Source organism: Lobosporangium transversale (genome assembly GCF_002105155.1).
Source record: "Lobosporangium transversale strain NRRL 3116 chromosome Unknown BCR41scaffold_16, whole genome shotgun sequence".
In the NCBI taxonomy this organism is placed as follows: domain Eukaryota; kingdom Fungi; phylum Mortierellomycota; class Mortierellomycetes; order Mortierellales; family Mortierellaceae; genus Lobosporangium; species Lobosporangium transversale.
In genome coordinates, this window is record NW_019028994.1 from 553,618 (window position 1) to 569,291 (window position 15,674).

The 15,674-nt window shown below is 41.9% G+C and overlaps 5 protein-coding genes across 5 annotated transcripts; 3 read left to right on the forward strand and 2 right to left on the reverse strand.

Annotated features, from left to right (window-relative positions):
* Nucleotides 1-862: 862 nt before the first annotated feature.
* Nucleotides 863-5,183, reverse strand: BCR41DRAFT_352713 (hypothetical protein). The gene is made up of 6 exons (XM_022023999.1): nucleotides 5,103-5,183; nucleotides 2,483-4,119; nucleotides 2,201-2,377; nucleotides 1,816-2,029; nucleotides 1,500-1,676; nucleotides 863-1,362 (listed from the first exon to the last, which is right to left on the reverse strand). The coding sequence occupies exons 1-6, from the start codon at nucleotides 5,151-5,153 to the stop codon at nucleotides 919-921; spliced, it is 2,700 nt and encodes an 899-aa protein (XP_021881945.1). The 5' UTR covers nucleotides 5,154-5,183; the 3' UTR covers nucleotides 863-918.
* A 947-nt stretch (nucleotides 5,184-6,130) lies between these two features.
* BCR41DRAFT_352717 (hypothetical protein) lies at nucleotides 6,131-6,672 on the forward strand (the record flags this gene model as incomplete). The annotated part of the gene is made up of 3 exons (XM_022024000.1): nucleotides 6,131-6,152; nucleotides 6,320-6,545; nucleotides 6,638-6,672. Coding segments are annotated over 2 exons (157 nt in total), but the record flags the coding sequence as incomplete, so codon positions are not given.
* BCR41DRAFT_50421 (hypothetical protein) lies at nucleotides 6,448-8,817 on the forward strand. Its single transcript, XM_022030881.1, has 2 exons — nucleotides 6,448-6,545; nucleotides 6,638-8,817. Exon 2 carries the CDS (start codon nucleotides 6,724-6,726, stop codon nucleotides 8,725-8,727), a length of 2,004 nt encoding a protein of 667 aa, XP_021881947.1. The 5' UTR covers nucleotides 6,448-6,545; nucleotides 6,638-6,723; the 3' UTR covers nucleotides 8,728-8,817.
* Nucleotides 8,818-8,946: 129 nt separating this feature from the next.
* BCR41DRAFT_386175 (hypothetical protein) lies at nucleotides 8,947-9,604 on the forward strand (the record flags this gene model as incomplete). The annotated part of the gene is made up of 1 exon (XM_022027767.1): nucleotides 8,947-9,604. Exon 1 carries the CDS (start codon nucleotides 9,266-9,268, stop codon nucleotides 9,602-9,604), a length of 339 nt encoding a protein of 112 aa, XP_021881948.1. The 5' UTR covers nucleotides 8,947-9,265.
* A 3,794-nt stretch (nucleotides 9,605-13,398) lies between these two features.
* Nucleotides 13,399-15,137, reverse strand: BCR41DRAFT_352723 (hypothetical protein; the record flags this gene model as incomplete). The annotated part of the gene is made up of 6 exons (XM_022024002.1): nucleotides 15,055-15,137; nucleotides 14,798-14,935; nucleotides 14,587-14,599; nucleotides 14,189-14,481; nucleotides 13,781-14,097; nucleotides 13,399-13,679 (listed from the first exon to the last, which is right to left on the reverse strand). Coding segments are annotated over exons 2-6 (892 nt in total), but the record flags the coding sequence as incomplete, so codon positions are not given.
* Between the last annotated feature and the right edge of the window lie 537 nt (nucleotides 15,138-15,674).

The following is a 15,674-nucleotide window of genomic DNA, read 5'->3' on the forward strand; positions in this document are numbered from 1 at the left end:
ACATTCGCATTGGCCACTAAGACAAAAAAAAAAAAAAAAAAAAAAGGAAAAAAGGACAGAAGGTCCGATCGAACTGCAGAGTAATTCTAAAATGCACTCGTAATACCTCCATCGACCAATTTTCCTCTTCTTTTTTCTCGTTTACTGGACATGGCAACAATTGTTCATGTTCCTTATTCTTTTGACTCTCGTTGTACCATAAACCAAAAGCAAACAAATGCTGGAATCCAGTCGGGGCTAAAACAATGTTGTTAAATCACGTGGATAACAAGTTGTTTGTGTAAAAAAAATTACGCGCTCCATCTTTGGGTAGGAGAGCACATTGCTTTTCAACAGGAAAACCCAAGCATTGCTTTTCAATACAATTTGAACCCGCGCCTTTCAAGGCTTATCGTATATATCGCAAGCGTCTGGGAAGAATGCCTACCTATGTACTGCTGTGTAAGAGTTTAAATCCATGAGCAAATCGAGAACCGCCTCGAATCTGTATCGTATCGAGTTGGACGTGATATCCGGAAATGAATTAAATAAACAAAAATTTAAACAAATTGCACAAAAGTAAATTGGTTTGCCCAATACCGAGTTTTTTTTTTTTTTTTTTTTTTTTGCTTGTGAGTACTTCAGTACCATGAAGCAATAGCCATACTATATTAATAGAACAGCTACCCATCAAGGAATAAGCTGCTATGATCATTCATCATGGATTAAACTGTATTGTGGCGGGTCTAATGAGGACAGAGAGTTTAAACGTATTAGAGTGCCTTCACAAAGCCATACTTCACAAAATGCATGTCTCTCTAAATAAATAAATAAAAACTCTGTCAATTTCAATTATATAGTACAACAACGTGAACTAGTAGTAATCTATTTCTCTTTTTTCTGCTTTTCTTCTCTTTTCTTTTCTTTTCTTTTCTTCTTCTATGGATTCGTGATTGCCATCTTCTTGGCGTGTTGGTTTCGACGGTTATGATTAGCCTTGGATGCTTTCTGGCGCTCATTTTGGGCACGGTCACGCGGGTTGTCCTTACTTTTATTGTTGCTCTGACTACCTTGTCCTTGTCCTTGTTGTTTCTGATGCTGTGACTGTTGTTGTTGTTGTTGCTGGCCATTGCTGGGGCGTGCAGATGGGGACCCTGATGGCTGCTGAGAAGAAGGTTTTGATCCATGAGATCCTTTGTTCTGCTGCGGCTTCTTTTGCGAAAATTGTTGTTGCTGCTGTTGCTTCTGTGGTCTACCTTGGGTATCACTCTTCTCCACAAATGGAAGTCGACCTCCACGGCGCTTGTCAACTGGCTCCATTCCTTCAATCTCTTTCTGTCGACCATCAAACTCATACTTTTGTGCAATCTCTTCTTTACGAGGCTAAATTTTGTCATCAAAAGTAATAGACAAATAGACAATAGACAATAGGTAATGAGTAAGCGTAGAGTAGACTTTTTTTTTTTTTTTTTTTTTTTTTTTGTTTTAAAAAAAAAAAAGAAAAGAAAAGAAAAGCTTACATTGCGACCAAACATAATGGCCCAGCCTTCAAGCTGCTCATCACTCATCTTGGTCAAATTACGAAGCTCCTGTCTCTTCTTGGAGCGACGCGCCTCAGTACTGCGATTGAACACATCCTTCTGGCCCATGTACATGTTGATCAACGCTTCCTCATGCTCGATTGATGGATCAGCAGCCTGTAGAATTAGATACCAAATCAGAAATAATAGAGAGTTATATATCAGTATGGTATACACCTTTGCGACATTAGAGCTTGGGTCTGTCCCATCTCCAAAAGTATATACGCGCGCCTTTGTTTTCATTGTTCATTCTTACTATTGCGAGGCTGGGCTTAGGGACGCCTTCGTCAGTCTTGGCGTCAATATCATCGTCCACCAGTTTAAAGTCTGCACTAGTATTATTCAGACCCATCGAGTCGTACGTGTCATCATATTCATCATCGTACATCATATCCACAGCCTGAAGGATAGCGCTCTTGTGTTGATCAACAAAAGACTTGTCATCCAATATGATCTCGGCATCTTTTGGCCTAAATTCATGCAACATTAAGAAATCAATCGGGTACAACATGATCAGCTTACTGTTTCCTCTATTCAGGCTTGATACAGTCATAAAGCGAATGTAATAATAATCCTAGAGAGAACAAAATGCGCTGGAATTTTTTTTTTTTTTTTTTTTTTTTTTTTTTTTTTTGACTTACCCTTTCTTTCCACGCGAGACCTTGGATCTGTCAAGGACTTTTCCTGAAAACACGTCAAACTCATCTCCATCAAAGATGTTTCTACGCAAAGATAAAATGTCTTCCTGCACAGGAACTACAGAAGACTTAACAACTGGTATCGGTATCGGGGCTGATTCTACACGATGAGGCATGGATCTATAACAAGGATGTGATTGAATAAATGTCAACAGAAAGAAAAAGATGGAACTAAAATCGTGCGATCTCAAACTATAAGGCATTAAAAGGTGTTTATACACATACCTCGCTGTCGACCGATCCATAGTAGCCAGATCACTAGGAAGGTTTTCTTCTAAAAGTCGCATGGTCACAGTCTCAACATTATCTTTAAATGTGATAAGACATGCTTCCAGAAAGCCATCACCAAGGTCAGGGAACAAGTCTTGTAGCTGGGAAATTAACATAGTACGCTTAACATAGTCGTCTTCCTGATCAGTCGTCATAGGGGTGACATTAATCCTTGGAGTGCTATCATTTGACACTGTATTTGCACTGGATCGATTAAAGTCGTCATTGATGTACAGTCCTGACATTTCTCGAGCCATCTTTTCAGATTTTCGCATGTTGTGTTCATAAACATAGTTCTCCGTCGCCAGGTTGAAACGTCGGAGGTCGTTCAGTACTACGATCCAATGACCAAGTCGGTCATTTTCCCCCCTACATCTTTCCACATTGATGTCTGATAGTTTTTCAGAGATACTAAATTGAATCTCAAGATCCAGAATCGAAGGAGCATCGTACATAGGAGACATATCCTCCTGTAATGGTGATTGTTCATACAGATCAACAATGACTCCGCAAAGACTATCAGTCAATTCTGCAGTAGCACTTTCGTCGTCCGGTGATGACGTAGAAGTGACAAGATGTTGTTTATAGATACCATCCAATATGTTGTTGACAACAGAAAGCATCTTGATCCGCAAGAAATTGAGAACAGGGCGAGGGTTGATGACGCCTGCTGTTTGGTTATCAATTAATGTCTTGCTAAGAACAGGGAGGGTGTAGTTGTAACAGCCTGTTAAGCATTGTAAAAATGTAGGGTGCTGGAGCAATTCTATTGCTAAAGTAGGACTAACAGCAGAGACTGAGGAAAGGGCGTAGGCAATGTTGGATAATGCGCTCGTATACTGCATAATCTCTACAAACTTTTCTTCATCCATTTCCGATGGATAAGGTTCAGGTGATACTGAAGGGGATATTCCCTTGCCTTTGCCCTTTCCCTTGCCCTTTCCGGCAGCACTTCCACTGACGCCCTTTTCAAATCGTTTTTGTACTTTACGAATGATCTGAACCACTGTGCCTGTTGACGCCCTAAAATCGCCAATGAGATCGGGAATATTTTGGAGAAAAATGCTAACAAGTTTGGAGACGCCCTCTGGATCGGAGCTTCCATAGATCCCGGAAAGGTCCATGAGCACAGATGTAGAGATAATCCCTCGATCCAAAAGAGCTGATCCTGGACCGTATTTGATATCCTGATCTTGATCCTGAGCTTGATTTTGACCTTGACCTTGATCCTGATCCTGATCCGCAAGCAATCGAGCAGCAGCAGCAACTGCTTCAGGCGCGGTTATGGTGTCTGATAGTCGACGGTAGATCATATAGGTTCGACGAACAACCTCCTGTAGTTCCATGACCCAGATATCGTTCTTATTGCCACGAAAGCTCGCATATTCACCCAAGAATGAATTAAGGAAGTGAACGAGACTATCGTTCTTTAATAATTCAACCCAAAAGGTTTTGTTGTTGTGTTTGAGAATCCTGCTAAGGCTTTCGTTCCAATTATCGACTGCAATAGAAAAATCGGCCTCTGTCAACGCTGGATCGGTCAATGGCGTCACAAATGGTAGAATATCAGTCACTGGTGCCATGATTAAGAGCTTGAAAACAAAGGGAAAAAAAAAATACAAGTAATACAGTTGAATAAATTGGAGAAAATGAAGTAGCTAATTAGAATGATAGAATGAGAAAGATGAATGAAAAGAAAAAAAGATAAAAGAAAAAGGAGGCAAATAAAAAAAAAAAAAAAAGTTTTAAACCTTGGGTCGCGATGTCCCCATTGGAGCAATTTTTACATTCAGCTCCAACCGTAGCCTGCGGACGAAGTTCATGTGCACATGCACGTGCTGGAAGGCAGATGTGGCTTGCTCTTCTCTCACAGGCTGGGACTTGACATTTTGGTTAAATTTCTAAGTCGAAAACACCGCAGGAAAGGCTCTTTTTTTTTTGTCATTTTTTTTTAAGCAAAGTTTGCAGATCACAAGAAAATGGCCTACATGTGAAGCATGCTATTGTTTTTCTTGCTCTCATTTCACAACCTCATTTATTCATTACGAAATTTACCTCCCATCATTCTCATCTTAAAAAAAAAAAAAAGCTCCCTGTGGTGTAAATGACTTGGAAATAAAAAAAAAAATAAAAAAAAAGAGCCTTTCCTGTGGTGTGTTCAACTTAGAAATTTTTTAGACCTCCAGCCAAAATGTCACGTTTGGTCCCAGAGAAGTGTCTGCAGGAGCATGCCACGTTTGCCTTTCGGCGCGTGCATGTGCACATGAACTTCGCCCTCAGGCTTGCACAAAACCAATATTATTGAGTCCATTCTTAACGTCCAAATGCCAAGTTTTTTCTTTATTACTCTCAAGCAATGAACTAGACTTTATGGGGCAACTAATATAATTGCTGGGATATCTACTTGATCATCCTCCTCTTTTTCTTCATTGCCATCTTTTCTTTCTTTGCTGTCATTCTCCCCATCCTTCCTAAAGTTTGACGCGTCAAGGGTTTTCTCTAAAGCATAATTTTGCTTAGATATCACCAAGAAAGCACTGATACAAAAAATTATTGTTCGCGTCTGAACACTTACAATATGAGCAACAGCTTCTTGTTCTTGGAATGAGGTATTAGACATGCTCATAGTGGGATGAATGTAAGGTGAAGAGTGGATGTGCACACTTTCGATTGTGTGGTGAAAACAAGAGAGTTAAAGAGATGAATAGTGTTTGTGTATTTAAATAATACATGTTATGTCACACTTGGGGGCCAATTTAATCTTTAATCGCATGGCGTCTTGTGCAACAAGAAAAAAAAATTTCTCACACACACAGCATAGCCCAACCTTGAAATAAAGGAACAAATTTATCAATTGTCGCTCCTTTCTTTAACTTGCTTCACTTCATTTTTGCACTCTCCTCTTCCTTTTCTTCCTTTATCCTCTTTTCACTTTTTTCTTATTTCCCCCCAGTTTTGCTCCCTTCACATATCTTCTCCTCTTCCTTTTTCATTTATTCCAAGCTTTCATTCATTGCCTTTCCTTTCCTTTCCTTCCTTTTTTTTTTTTTTTTTTTCTTTTTTCTTTTTTTCTTTTTTTCTTTTTTTCTTTTCCTCCCTCATCTTCATCTCCACAGCTTACATTGTCACAATTTTGAACCATCCTGCTACTGACTTACCATACTTAACAATTTGATCAAACTTGTCCTGTTTTCTGTCCTCCGTCCATTTACACCCTTGTTTTTAAACAGTTTTGAAATCACAATGGGAAGCGGAACAACAACACCAAATGGTCCATCTAGACGTGGTTCGACTGAAAGAGAAAGAGAGGTTGAGAAAGAGCCAACCAACCTAAGGATTTATTGTATTGTTGGTGGAGAAGCAACGTCTTTTCCTGCAAATATCCCTTCTGATCGTTCAGTCGGCGAACTCAAGCAAGCCATCTATTCGCCTGCTAGATTTGGTGATATCCCACCGGAGAAGCTCACTCTCAAGCTCATCCCCGGCGGCACAACGAAGAAAGGATTGGAAACATTATCCGAAGAATCGCTTGTAGTGCTCGATGAACTTGAAGAACTCAGCACTTATTTTCCAAAAGGTGCAGCAAAAGGTCGCATTCACATCATTGTCAAGCTGCCGCCGCCAGGTATGTATTTAGCTCTTGATGGACTGATGGCTGTTGATATTTTTAATTGACGAAGCTTATTGTCATTCATGACGTCATTGATGTAATTCAAAACAGCTCTTTATGTTTGAGATGTATCATGGCTAAACTATCTAACCAGGGGCGGCTTTGGATTTCTTTATAAAAAGAATTTGAAAAGTCGCCCCATGGTTCGTGCCTATACTCTGACTCTCACTGTCCTCTCGCGAGTCTTTTTACTTGGGCTTATTTCGGCTCCCCACTGCCCTATCGCATACAAGTACTTTTATCAAGGCCCTATCTAACTATCCTCTTGTTTGTTTATTGCGTGGATTTAAACAGCCCCAAGAAGTCCAAAAAGGAGCCTAGAAGACATAGAAGACGGAGGTTCAGAAGGTGAGTTCATCCCGCTCATAGTTTTGATGATTCTTGAGGAAGTTTGTTTATTTCATACTCACGTCAGTCTCGCTATTCTTTTATGCTCAAAGAGCACTTTACAAAGCGCCTTCGCCCCTCGGAATCCCCAGAAGTTTATACTTTAGCCAATGGGCAGACAGTATCTTTACCCAAGTTCATGATAGATATGCTCAATGAGACCAGCCTCCAGCCGGAAAGTCGCTTGAATTTCTCATCACTGAAGGATGTTAAGGTAGGCGAAGAGGTCGAGATAAGAAGCCTTGGTCGTAGCCCAAAGTTCTTTGGATTAGCTAGTCAGAATCTCCTTGTTACCGAGCAGATGATGGAATTATGGGAAGCGATGACCGAGTCTAAGTTTCCGTTTACAAAATGTTTGTCTGGCCCCATGGGAGTCGGGAAGTCCTATATAACCTGGTTTCTTGCCGCTAAGGCATATGCTCACGGCTGGCAAGTTCTTTACATCCCTGATGCAAAGAACTTTTCTGTCTGTAGGGCGGAAGATGACGCATCAGCAATAATTTGTCAGATCTTCCTAGATCTCAATAAGGATATCTTGACTGCAGAAGAACTCTCCATCATGGCAAACCTTGAAAGCAGTGGATCACTTATTTCAACTATTGCTAGGCATATAATATGCTTATTCCAACGAGGACGTCAAAAGACTCTCTTCATCGTCGATGAGCATGGTTCTTTGTTTTATGGTGACAAAGCAGCAACAGATAGGTTTCCTGTCCTGTCTAATCTGGATAGCTTCAACACTTGGTTAACAAATGGTGGTGGAGTATGTGTTGTGTTTACGGGCACTGCGCATGGCAAGTTTGAAAGGACCATCCTCAGGGATCCAGACGAATATCTCGTTTATGTCGAACCTTTATCACAAGATACATTCGAAAAACTATTCAAAATTACCATTGCTCCCTTCGATTTGACATCTCAAAAGAGCCTCATGAGCCGCATGAACGCAATTATCGGGATTATCAACCGAGTGCCACGTGATTTGGTCAGATTCGCCAAATCAATTATGCTCATAAAAGGAGGACAGCTCACGGTGGAACAGATCGACGACGGTTTAGAAGCATACGACAGAAAATGCTTCGATTCCTATTCCAATGAAATATCGGCTCATTTGAACAAGCTCGAAGGAATCTGGAAGGAAATAACTATCCAAGCGCTGACAAAAATGTTCTTACCTGGACGTCAGGGCTCACAACCGGGAACTTTTGGATGGGAGTTCCTTGATACGGGGATGGTTTATCGGTCGACTAACGAGAGAAATGTGCCTGAATACCGTCCCATTAATTACCCTGCACAAAGAGCGATATTGAATTTATACAGAGTCATCCCATTGCCAGATTCTCTTCGAAGTGTACTTGCTTCTGGTAATTTTGATGGGAGCCAATTTCAAGAGGCCCTATTTCGGGAGCTTATTAGAGGATATTCTCATACATTCGAGTCAACAGATCTTGCAGGCGGAAACAAGATGGATACTATTTTCAACATCTCGGGATACGAGCTATTAGGAAAGCCACCAAGGATGCTTGGAACTGTAGAAGAAGATGGCAAAAGGATCCTGATAAACGGAGGCTCGTATGCACGATTCGATTTTATATTGGGCTACATGTTCATCCAAGTGTCGGTTAGTTCGTTCACGGTCCATAACGACCCAAATCGCTCAGCATGCATTGACAGGGCATTTTGGAAAAGGAAGACCACAGGCAAGAACCAGATTGAGGAATATTTGGATGTTGCATTTGGTGGTGTTCACCAAGCAACTATGACTGAAGAGCCTGCTGATGACAAGAACGACAATATAACCAGCAATAACAAGGGAAAGAGCAATAGGGGGAGAGGTAACAACCAGAGCGATGGCAAAGGAACCAATAACGGAGTTAAGAAAAGAAAGAAGGGAAATGATGAGGGTAGTGATAACAAGAATGGTGAAGGGAGCAGTAAGAAAAGAAAGACCGTCAAGAAGTTTGCGGTCACAAGAGATGGAAAGCCCTGCAATGACTTTCAAATTGTCTACATCTGTGGTGGAAATAAAGCTGATAAAAATGCAGAGCCTCCTAATCACACAGGCAAAGTCACCGAATATCCTCAAGTCAGACATATATGCTACGATGAACTCAAGTCGAAGTTATTTCGGGCTTATATGTCGTAGTCACCTAAATCAACTCGAAATTTTGGACAGTCAATAAAAGACTTGTATTATACATCTGCATCACAAAAGGCGCTATTTCAATCGCCATTGCCGATCCACTCAAGTATCCATTCATTCATTCATAGCTATGGGAGCTGTTCTGTTCAAAACTGTGAATCCGTTTCATTGCTCCACCTCGGTGAAATGTTTAGCCGGGGACGACTTTGGATTTCTTTATAAAAAGAATTTGAAAAGTCGCCCCCATGGTCCGTGCGCGCCATAGAGATCCTCGCTCACTTGTTAAGGCGACTGTTCGATGCTTGTTGGTTTTCCAAATCTGCTCTGATTTCACCGCAATCTAGCGGAATTGATTAGCATCCCTTGAATAACTGCCATCCAGAGGGACTACTTCGAATAGACAGTGTTGTTCAAAACAATAAAACTTGACTGAAAGTCTGCTAATCCTCAAATCATGAGGCAAATAATGCCTCTGAACGCTTCAATAGGATTATGGCGAGCTTTTGGGGTGCAGAAAAGACAAGATTGTTACTTTTGAGCAATGAAGGATATAGGATTTGTTCCTTGGAGGCACACCTTTTTGAAACCACGCTTGTTGCTAGTAAAAACACAAATGGTTCTCGTTTTCCGCATAATTTCAGCGCTTCCACAATCCAAGGGCTGTGATATAGCCATTAAATGCTACATGTTTGTCGAAGTATTGACACATCCCTTGCAAAAGTTCAGATGTATGCTAAGAATATTGTTTAAGGGACGTAGAGTAGTCAATAGCATGTGGCAGTGTTCAGGTGTTTATACAGTATCAGATGGGTTCACTAGGCTCGTCACCAGCCTGAGGACGAAGTTCATGTGCACATGCACAGGCTGGGACCAAACTTGACATTTTGGCTGGAGGTCTCTTTTTTTAAATTTGATGAAAAATTTCCAAGTCGAACACACCGCTAGGAAAGGCTTTTTTTTTTCTAAGTCATTTACACTAGAGAAAATAGCTTTTTTTTTTTTTTTTTTTTTTTTTTCAAGCAAAGTCCTACAGATCACAGGAAAATGGCCTACGTGTGAAGCATGCTACTATTTTTCTTGCTCTCATTTCACAATCTCATTTATTCATCCGGTTACCACTACGAAATATACCTATCATCATTCTCATCTTTAAAAAAAAAAAAAATAGAAAAACTAAGCTATTCCCTGTGGCGCAAATGACCAAGAAAAAAAAAAGAGCTCCCGCGGTGTTCGACTTGGGGAATTTTTTCAGAGAAGTGTCTGCAAGAGCAAGCCACATTTGCCTTTCAGGCAGTGACCTGTACTGGTGTACTTAACATACGTATAAATCGCAATTTCATTTGGTCATGATACCTTATATTTTTAATGATTGAATTGTTCTGGTGGCATTTCAATACGTGACGGACTTGCAACAATACTCGCAACAAGCGAGCCAATTGGCTGCCAATACACTCGAAAGTATTCAAAAAATATAAGGTATATATTTTACTATTTTACTATTTGGCAACCCGAGTTGTCACGCAAAAGAAAAAAAATTGAGAAAAATAATTAAGGGGGGGTTGTCAAATAGACTAATTCTAAATTTATTAGGTATCACGTGCACTGGCCATCGATTATATTGCACTACTACTTACGTATCATGCATTCAGCGTCCCAAGAAATGCACTGTATACCTAGGCACCTTTTTTTTCATCTTTAATGCTGATTGGCGCAAATGAGATCACGCCATGTAAGAAAAGGTTGATTTGTAATGTCAGGAATGAATGAGGATGAAGCTGACAAAAGGAAAGGTGAGAACAATAAATTGAAGTTCATTTTGCTTCTCATTCTTTCATTCCTCTTTAACTAATCTATCTCACAAAACCACGTCATTAGATCTACCCGCTTTCATATTACTTAAATTATGTCTTCCTCTAACAACACTGCTTCCTCTTCCACCAGCCAAGTTGCTGGCAAAAAACGCGCTCGTGAGGAATTGGAAAACGACAAAAGCGCAAGTCGCCAGACCTCACCTTCCCTAGAAGGTCCACCTGCTGCCCTAGCGTTCTACTATGTGTCATGGGAACGTCCCACCAAAAATATACACGAACTCCAGGAGCTCTTTCTTGAGGGTCCATTCTGTACTTTCAGGGAGCGGGAAGACAGTGAGCTTTATCAGGATGGCGATGAAGGGAGTCCTCGCAAGATCCTCTTTCTAGAGGGAGTGCTAAAACGCGATTTGTCCAGCAAACCCGTGACGCGTGGCATATTTGAGATTTTCGGGCTTCATGAACCATCGCTGATCAAGCAGCTGAAGCGTCGTGACCTCAGGCTGATCAAAAACACGGAATTGCAACGGTTAGAAGCGTTAGCTAGGGCCTCGCAACGTGCACCGGCTGCTGTCGTTTCAGTTGCAACAGAGACTGACCGTCCAGAGTCGACGCTAGAGATGTCAGAACGACAGCTCCGAACGGTTCTCACTGAACTGGAATCAGTTAATGTGGACTCGCCTCGTAGCAAGCTTTTGCAAGAAAAAGCAGCACTGTTGTTAGATGTGTATAGAACCTTTAAACCAGTTGCGGAATAAAGTGTTGTTTTCAAAAATATATATTATCATGAGTATAAAAAATTCGTACGGCGGTGCACTTTGGAAGAGTACATCAAAACCATAGCTTTTTATTTGCCCTTCTTCTTTTGGATAGACTTAAAGTACGCGTTTGAGGACCCAGCTTGCCTGATTGCAGTATCCATTGTCGTTTTTGCCTTTATAACTCTGTCGTTCAGTGTTGGTCCTTCAGTCTTCAGGACCTCAGCCAGAGTAGCAAAGATAATTCTTCGCTTGAGCATATACTGGTTCCTAAGATTAGGATTCCAGCCTTTGCGCCAGTCCTTTTGGAACCTGTTCAAACTCCAAATCGATGGCTTTGCCCCCTGGGCCGTAAACCATTCATCCCAAAGAGGAAAAAGAGGGGTGACCCTTGACAACATAGAGAAATTTGGGGCTGCAGCTCTGACTTGGTCAATTGGGAGCTGCAAGTAAGTCTCTGCAATCTTATCCGCTAAACATTCCAACTTCATTGTTTCCATGGCTTCATTTATCCCTCCATCTTCCTCTTGTTCCTGCACCTCGGGGTCTACTTGGTCTAGTTGCTCATTTTGGCCTGGTTGCCCGTCTTGGTCTGGTCGCTCATCCTGCTCTGGTTGCTGCTCCAAAGCATCCATCCCCCTTTGTTCAAATCCCCGCGGCTGCTCCTGGAGATGCTGCCTTGGAGGTATATGATGTATAAGGTCATTCAACTGTTGTTCTTGCTCTTTCGCTTGACGCTGCTCTTGTTGCGTCAGAATGCGATGCTCGTTCTCCATATCACTAGCTAAATGCCCAAAAGACCTGGCGGTTGTCTTCGTAAGGTCCGACATTACAGTTTGAAGCCCTTGTACAATGGTTATCATCTCACGATGCATATGACTGCATGTTCTAGACCAACCAGCATTACTATTCTCCGCTGTAGCTTGGAGTGCGCCCATAAAATCATTACGTACGTAATGATCCAAAGATGACACGCTCGATTTGATGGCTTGAAGCTCTTGATGGATGACTGGAGCATTGAAACGGAGACTGTCGTTTGTTGGTGATTGTGTCTTCTGCATGGCATCGTGAAGTCGCAAAGAAAACTCTTGGAACAGTTGCGACGAAAACACAGGGTTACTAGTGAAAACGTGGTGCTGGCTGTAGATACACAATGGATCGCCATTGCACGCCATCAGAGCAACTGCATCTTGTAAAATAACCTTGCGCAAGTGGGCTAGGATAAGCATGATTCGCATGGCTGGAATGTACTCAGCTGGATAAGGTACTGACTCATTGTCAGGACGATTCAGATCTTCGGGACGATCCATCATAACGTTCTCCATCCATCTGGCCCAATCGACATTGTCTGGAAACAGCTCCTCAATGAATGGAAAGATTTGCTTCTGTAATTCAACAGGCGGTATAACGGTGTTCCGTGGAAGCCAGAAATCCTCATTCTCGTGGAGAAATCCGGCCATTTTAAATGGTACAGTCTGCGCTACCGGACTAAGGTAATGCGTTACCAAGCGGCGATGGTTCCAATTACCATGTTGGGCAATATCTTCGATGCTAGCCCCATTGGCTTGCGCATGTTGCGCCCCATTGGCTTGCGCATGTTGCGCCCCAGCCTTACGGCCACTATGAGTAACCTTGGATGATGTGTAATGCGCTAGCTTCATCACCTCACTTAGAGATCTGAGTATGGCTATGCTATTGGTTAGGAAACAGAGTAAAAAAACTTCATGTAATGGCGTATTTGCATTTCTGATAATTTCACTTGCCTGTAGAGAGTCGCAGCATCCATCGCTTTGTATTTGTCAGAGGCATGTACAAGGTACTGGGATTTCCAGTCATGCATGCGGAAATTTGGAGTAGATTCTTTCGTCTGTTGTGTAAGGTAAAGGGGTATTTTAATCATGGATGAATATTAATAGACAGCTTATATGCTGAGTTAATCTTCAACAGCAACCCATAGAAGCAGCCAATACGAACCATCCACTGCTCGAATAGATAAAAAGCGAGGCATCCAACAGGGCAAATCTCTACGTCCTTGTTACGAATAAATACAGAATGGAGCGTATGATCATTGTTCATTATTCCTTGAGGGATTGCTATTACAATCCCAAGTGCGAACTGGTGTCCATTTCCAGCAGTCGCAAAGTGGTGGGGAAATAAGTGGCTCACTAAGGCATCTCGTATACTTTGTCCCCGAGTGATCATAAAATGATTAAATGCAAAACACAGACGATTACGCGCGCCAACTAGCTTCTGTGTCCTGGAGACAGCACTCAGATGCTTATAGCTCCTGCTCCACGAGATCTTCATAAATTTCTTGAACATAGATAGAGGATATCCCGCACCAACTGTCAGTTGCAGAACGTCCTGGGACGACGTTCTTTTGTGATGCCTGTAAATCAAGATAAGCCGGATAGAATAGTTGTAAGGCAGAGTTTTATGCAAGGCAGCTATAATAGAGTCACAATACCCACTATATTTTCTAAAACTTACTCCTTTCTATACCCGTCCAATAGCGCGATAACTTCAGGGACGCGTGTAGTACCTATCACATTTGCGGCCACGTTGTTATCCGAACACTGTTGAATGTAGAGATCTCGAATTCCTTTGAGATAAAACGCGATCGTTGGGTAAGCAGGATAATCGCCTTCATAGCTTTCTGTCTTGTGGACACGAGCGGGCAACACACTGAGATGAGGGTTCTCTTCATCTATTATGACTTTTGGAGCCAAGAGCTCGCGGACATACACTAGGACCTTTTCACGAGTGACCGTGTTATCGTCGCTGTACCTCTTGCGCTCGCACCATTCCTTGGGATGAATAGAATGAATTATAAGCTTTGAGCTATTTCTCCATATGGCATATATCCACCTTGTATCTAGTGACTAAGGAAATGCTTACGTTCCAATGTTTCTGATAAGCTTTATACTGCTCTTGAGTGGACCTTGCTTGATTATTTTTACGGACGGCCGAGGCTAATAGTATTGACTCTCTCTCAGACAGCGCGTTGCTAAGGTCATAGTCAGCCTGTGTAAGTGGTCGCTGTGGCCTATGCTGTTGTTGTGTAACGATGGGCGTTGAGCTAGCTGTTGAGGTAATCGTTGCAAGATCATCTGTTCCAGCTTCGAACATATCTATGGCAGGGCGCTTCCGTGTTCCTGACTTTTCTTTCAACTTCCTCTTTAGCGGCATTACTGGGCAATAGATACAGCATTCAGCATTGTAAGAAGAGTAAGAGGGTTGATGGTCTACCAAATTAATTTTCAAAATAAAAAAGTGGGAGAAATGATGCTGGTTACCTAATTCTCCATCCTGTTCATCCTGTTCATCCTGTTCATCCTGTTCATCCTGTTCATCCTGTTCATCCTGTTCATCCTGTTCATCCTGTTCATCCTGTTCATCCTGTTCATCCTGTTCATCCTGTTCATCCTGTTCATCCTGTTCATCCTGTTCATCCTGTTCATCCTGTTCATCCTGTTCATCCTGTTCATCCTGTTCATCCTGTTCATCCTGTTCATCCTGTTCATACAGCACTGCTTCGGGATCGACGGCCTCATTCATCGACTGTAACTCTGCACTTTGTTGAAGAATGGCTTCAATATCCTCTGCCTCTGGTTCAAAAGTAACGTTCATAATCTGTTTCTAGCTCTGCTGATATAAAAAAAAAAATAAAGAAAGAAGGCGTGAGACTGAGGCCATAGAGGGTCGGCGTACGGCTCTAAGCAAATGGGATACATAATGGGTCCTTTGCTCAGAAGCACTCCTACTCTCTTAGAGGGTGTTGGTATTGCTTTTTATTGAATCCATCTTTTTTTTTTTTTCTAAAGGGGTTACGGGGACAAGAGACAGGAACGCCGAGAAAGTAAATGAGTGAGTGGGAAGGAGAGCTTACTCGGCTTAGAAGGGTTTGGAAAGGTGTTGGGTGAAGCAATAAAGAAGGAAGAAAAGGAATGCATGAATGCATGAGACATATTTTTTTTTTTTCCCAGTATAGCCTGGGAGGTATTTGCAGAGGTTACAAGCAGGATTACAATTGGTGCAAAAACACAGTCACATATATACTTATTGAATACAAATTTTGTAATTTAAATTTTTAAGATTTCATTTTGTAATCCGATTACAGCAAACTACCGTTTCAGTACAGTACAGTACAGGTCACTGCTTTCAGCACGTACATGTGCACGTGAACTTCGTCCTCAGGCTGGGTGACGAGCTTTTGAACAAGTGTGGATTGCTTCCGTTACCCACAGCCAAATTTGGGCATGTCCATTTTGTTTTCTACAGACTTTGAGGAACCATCATGGCAGACTCATTTGCTCAGGACACTGGAAACAATGCGACATCAACAACTAATCCTGGCGCTACTACCATTGTCGGCGGCGCATCA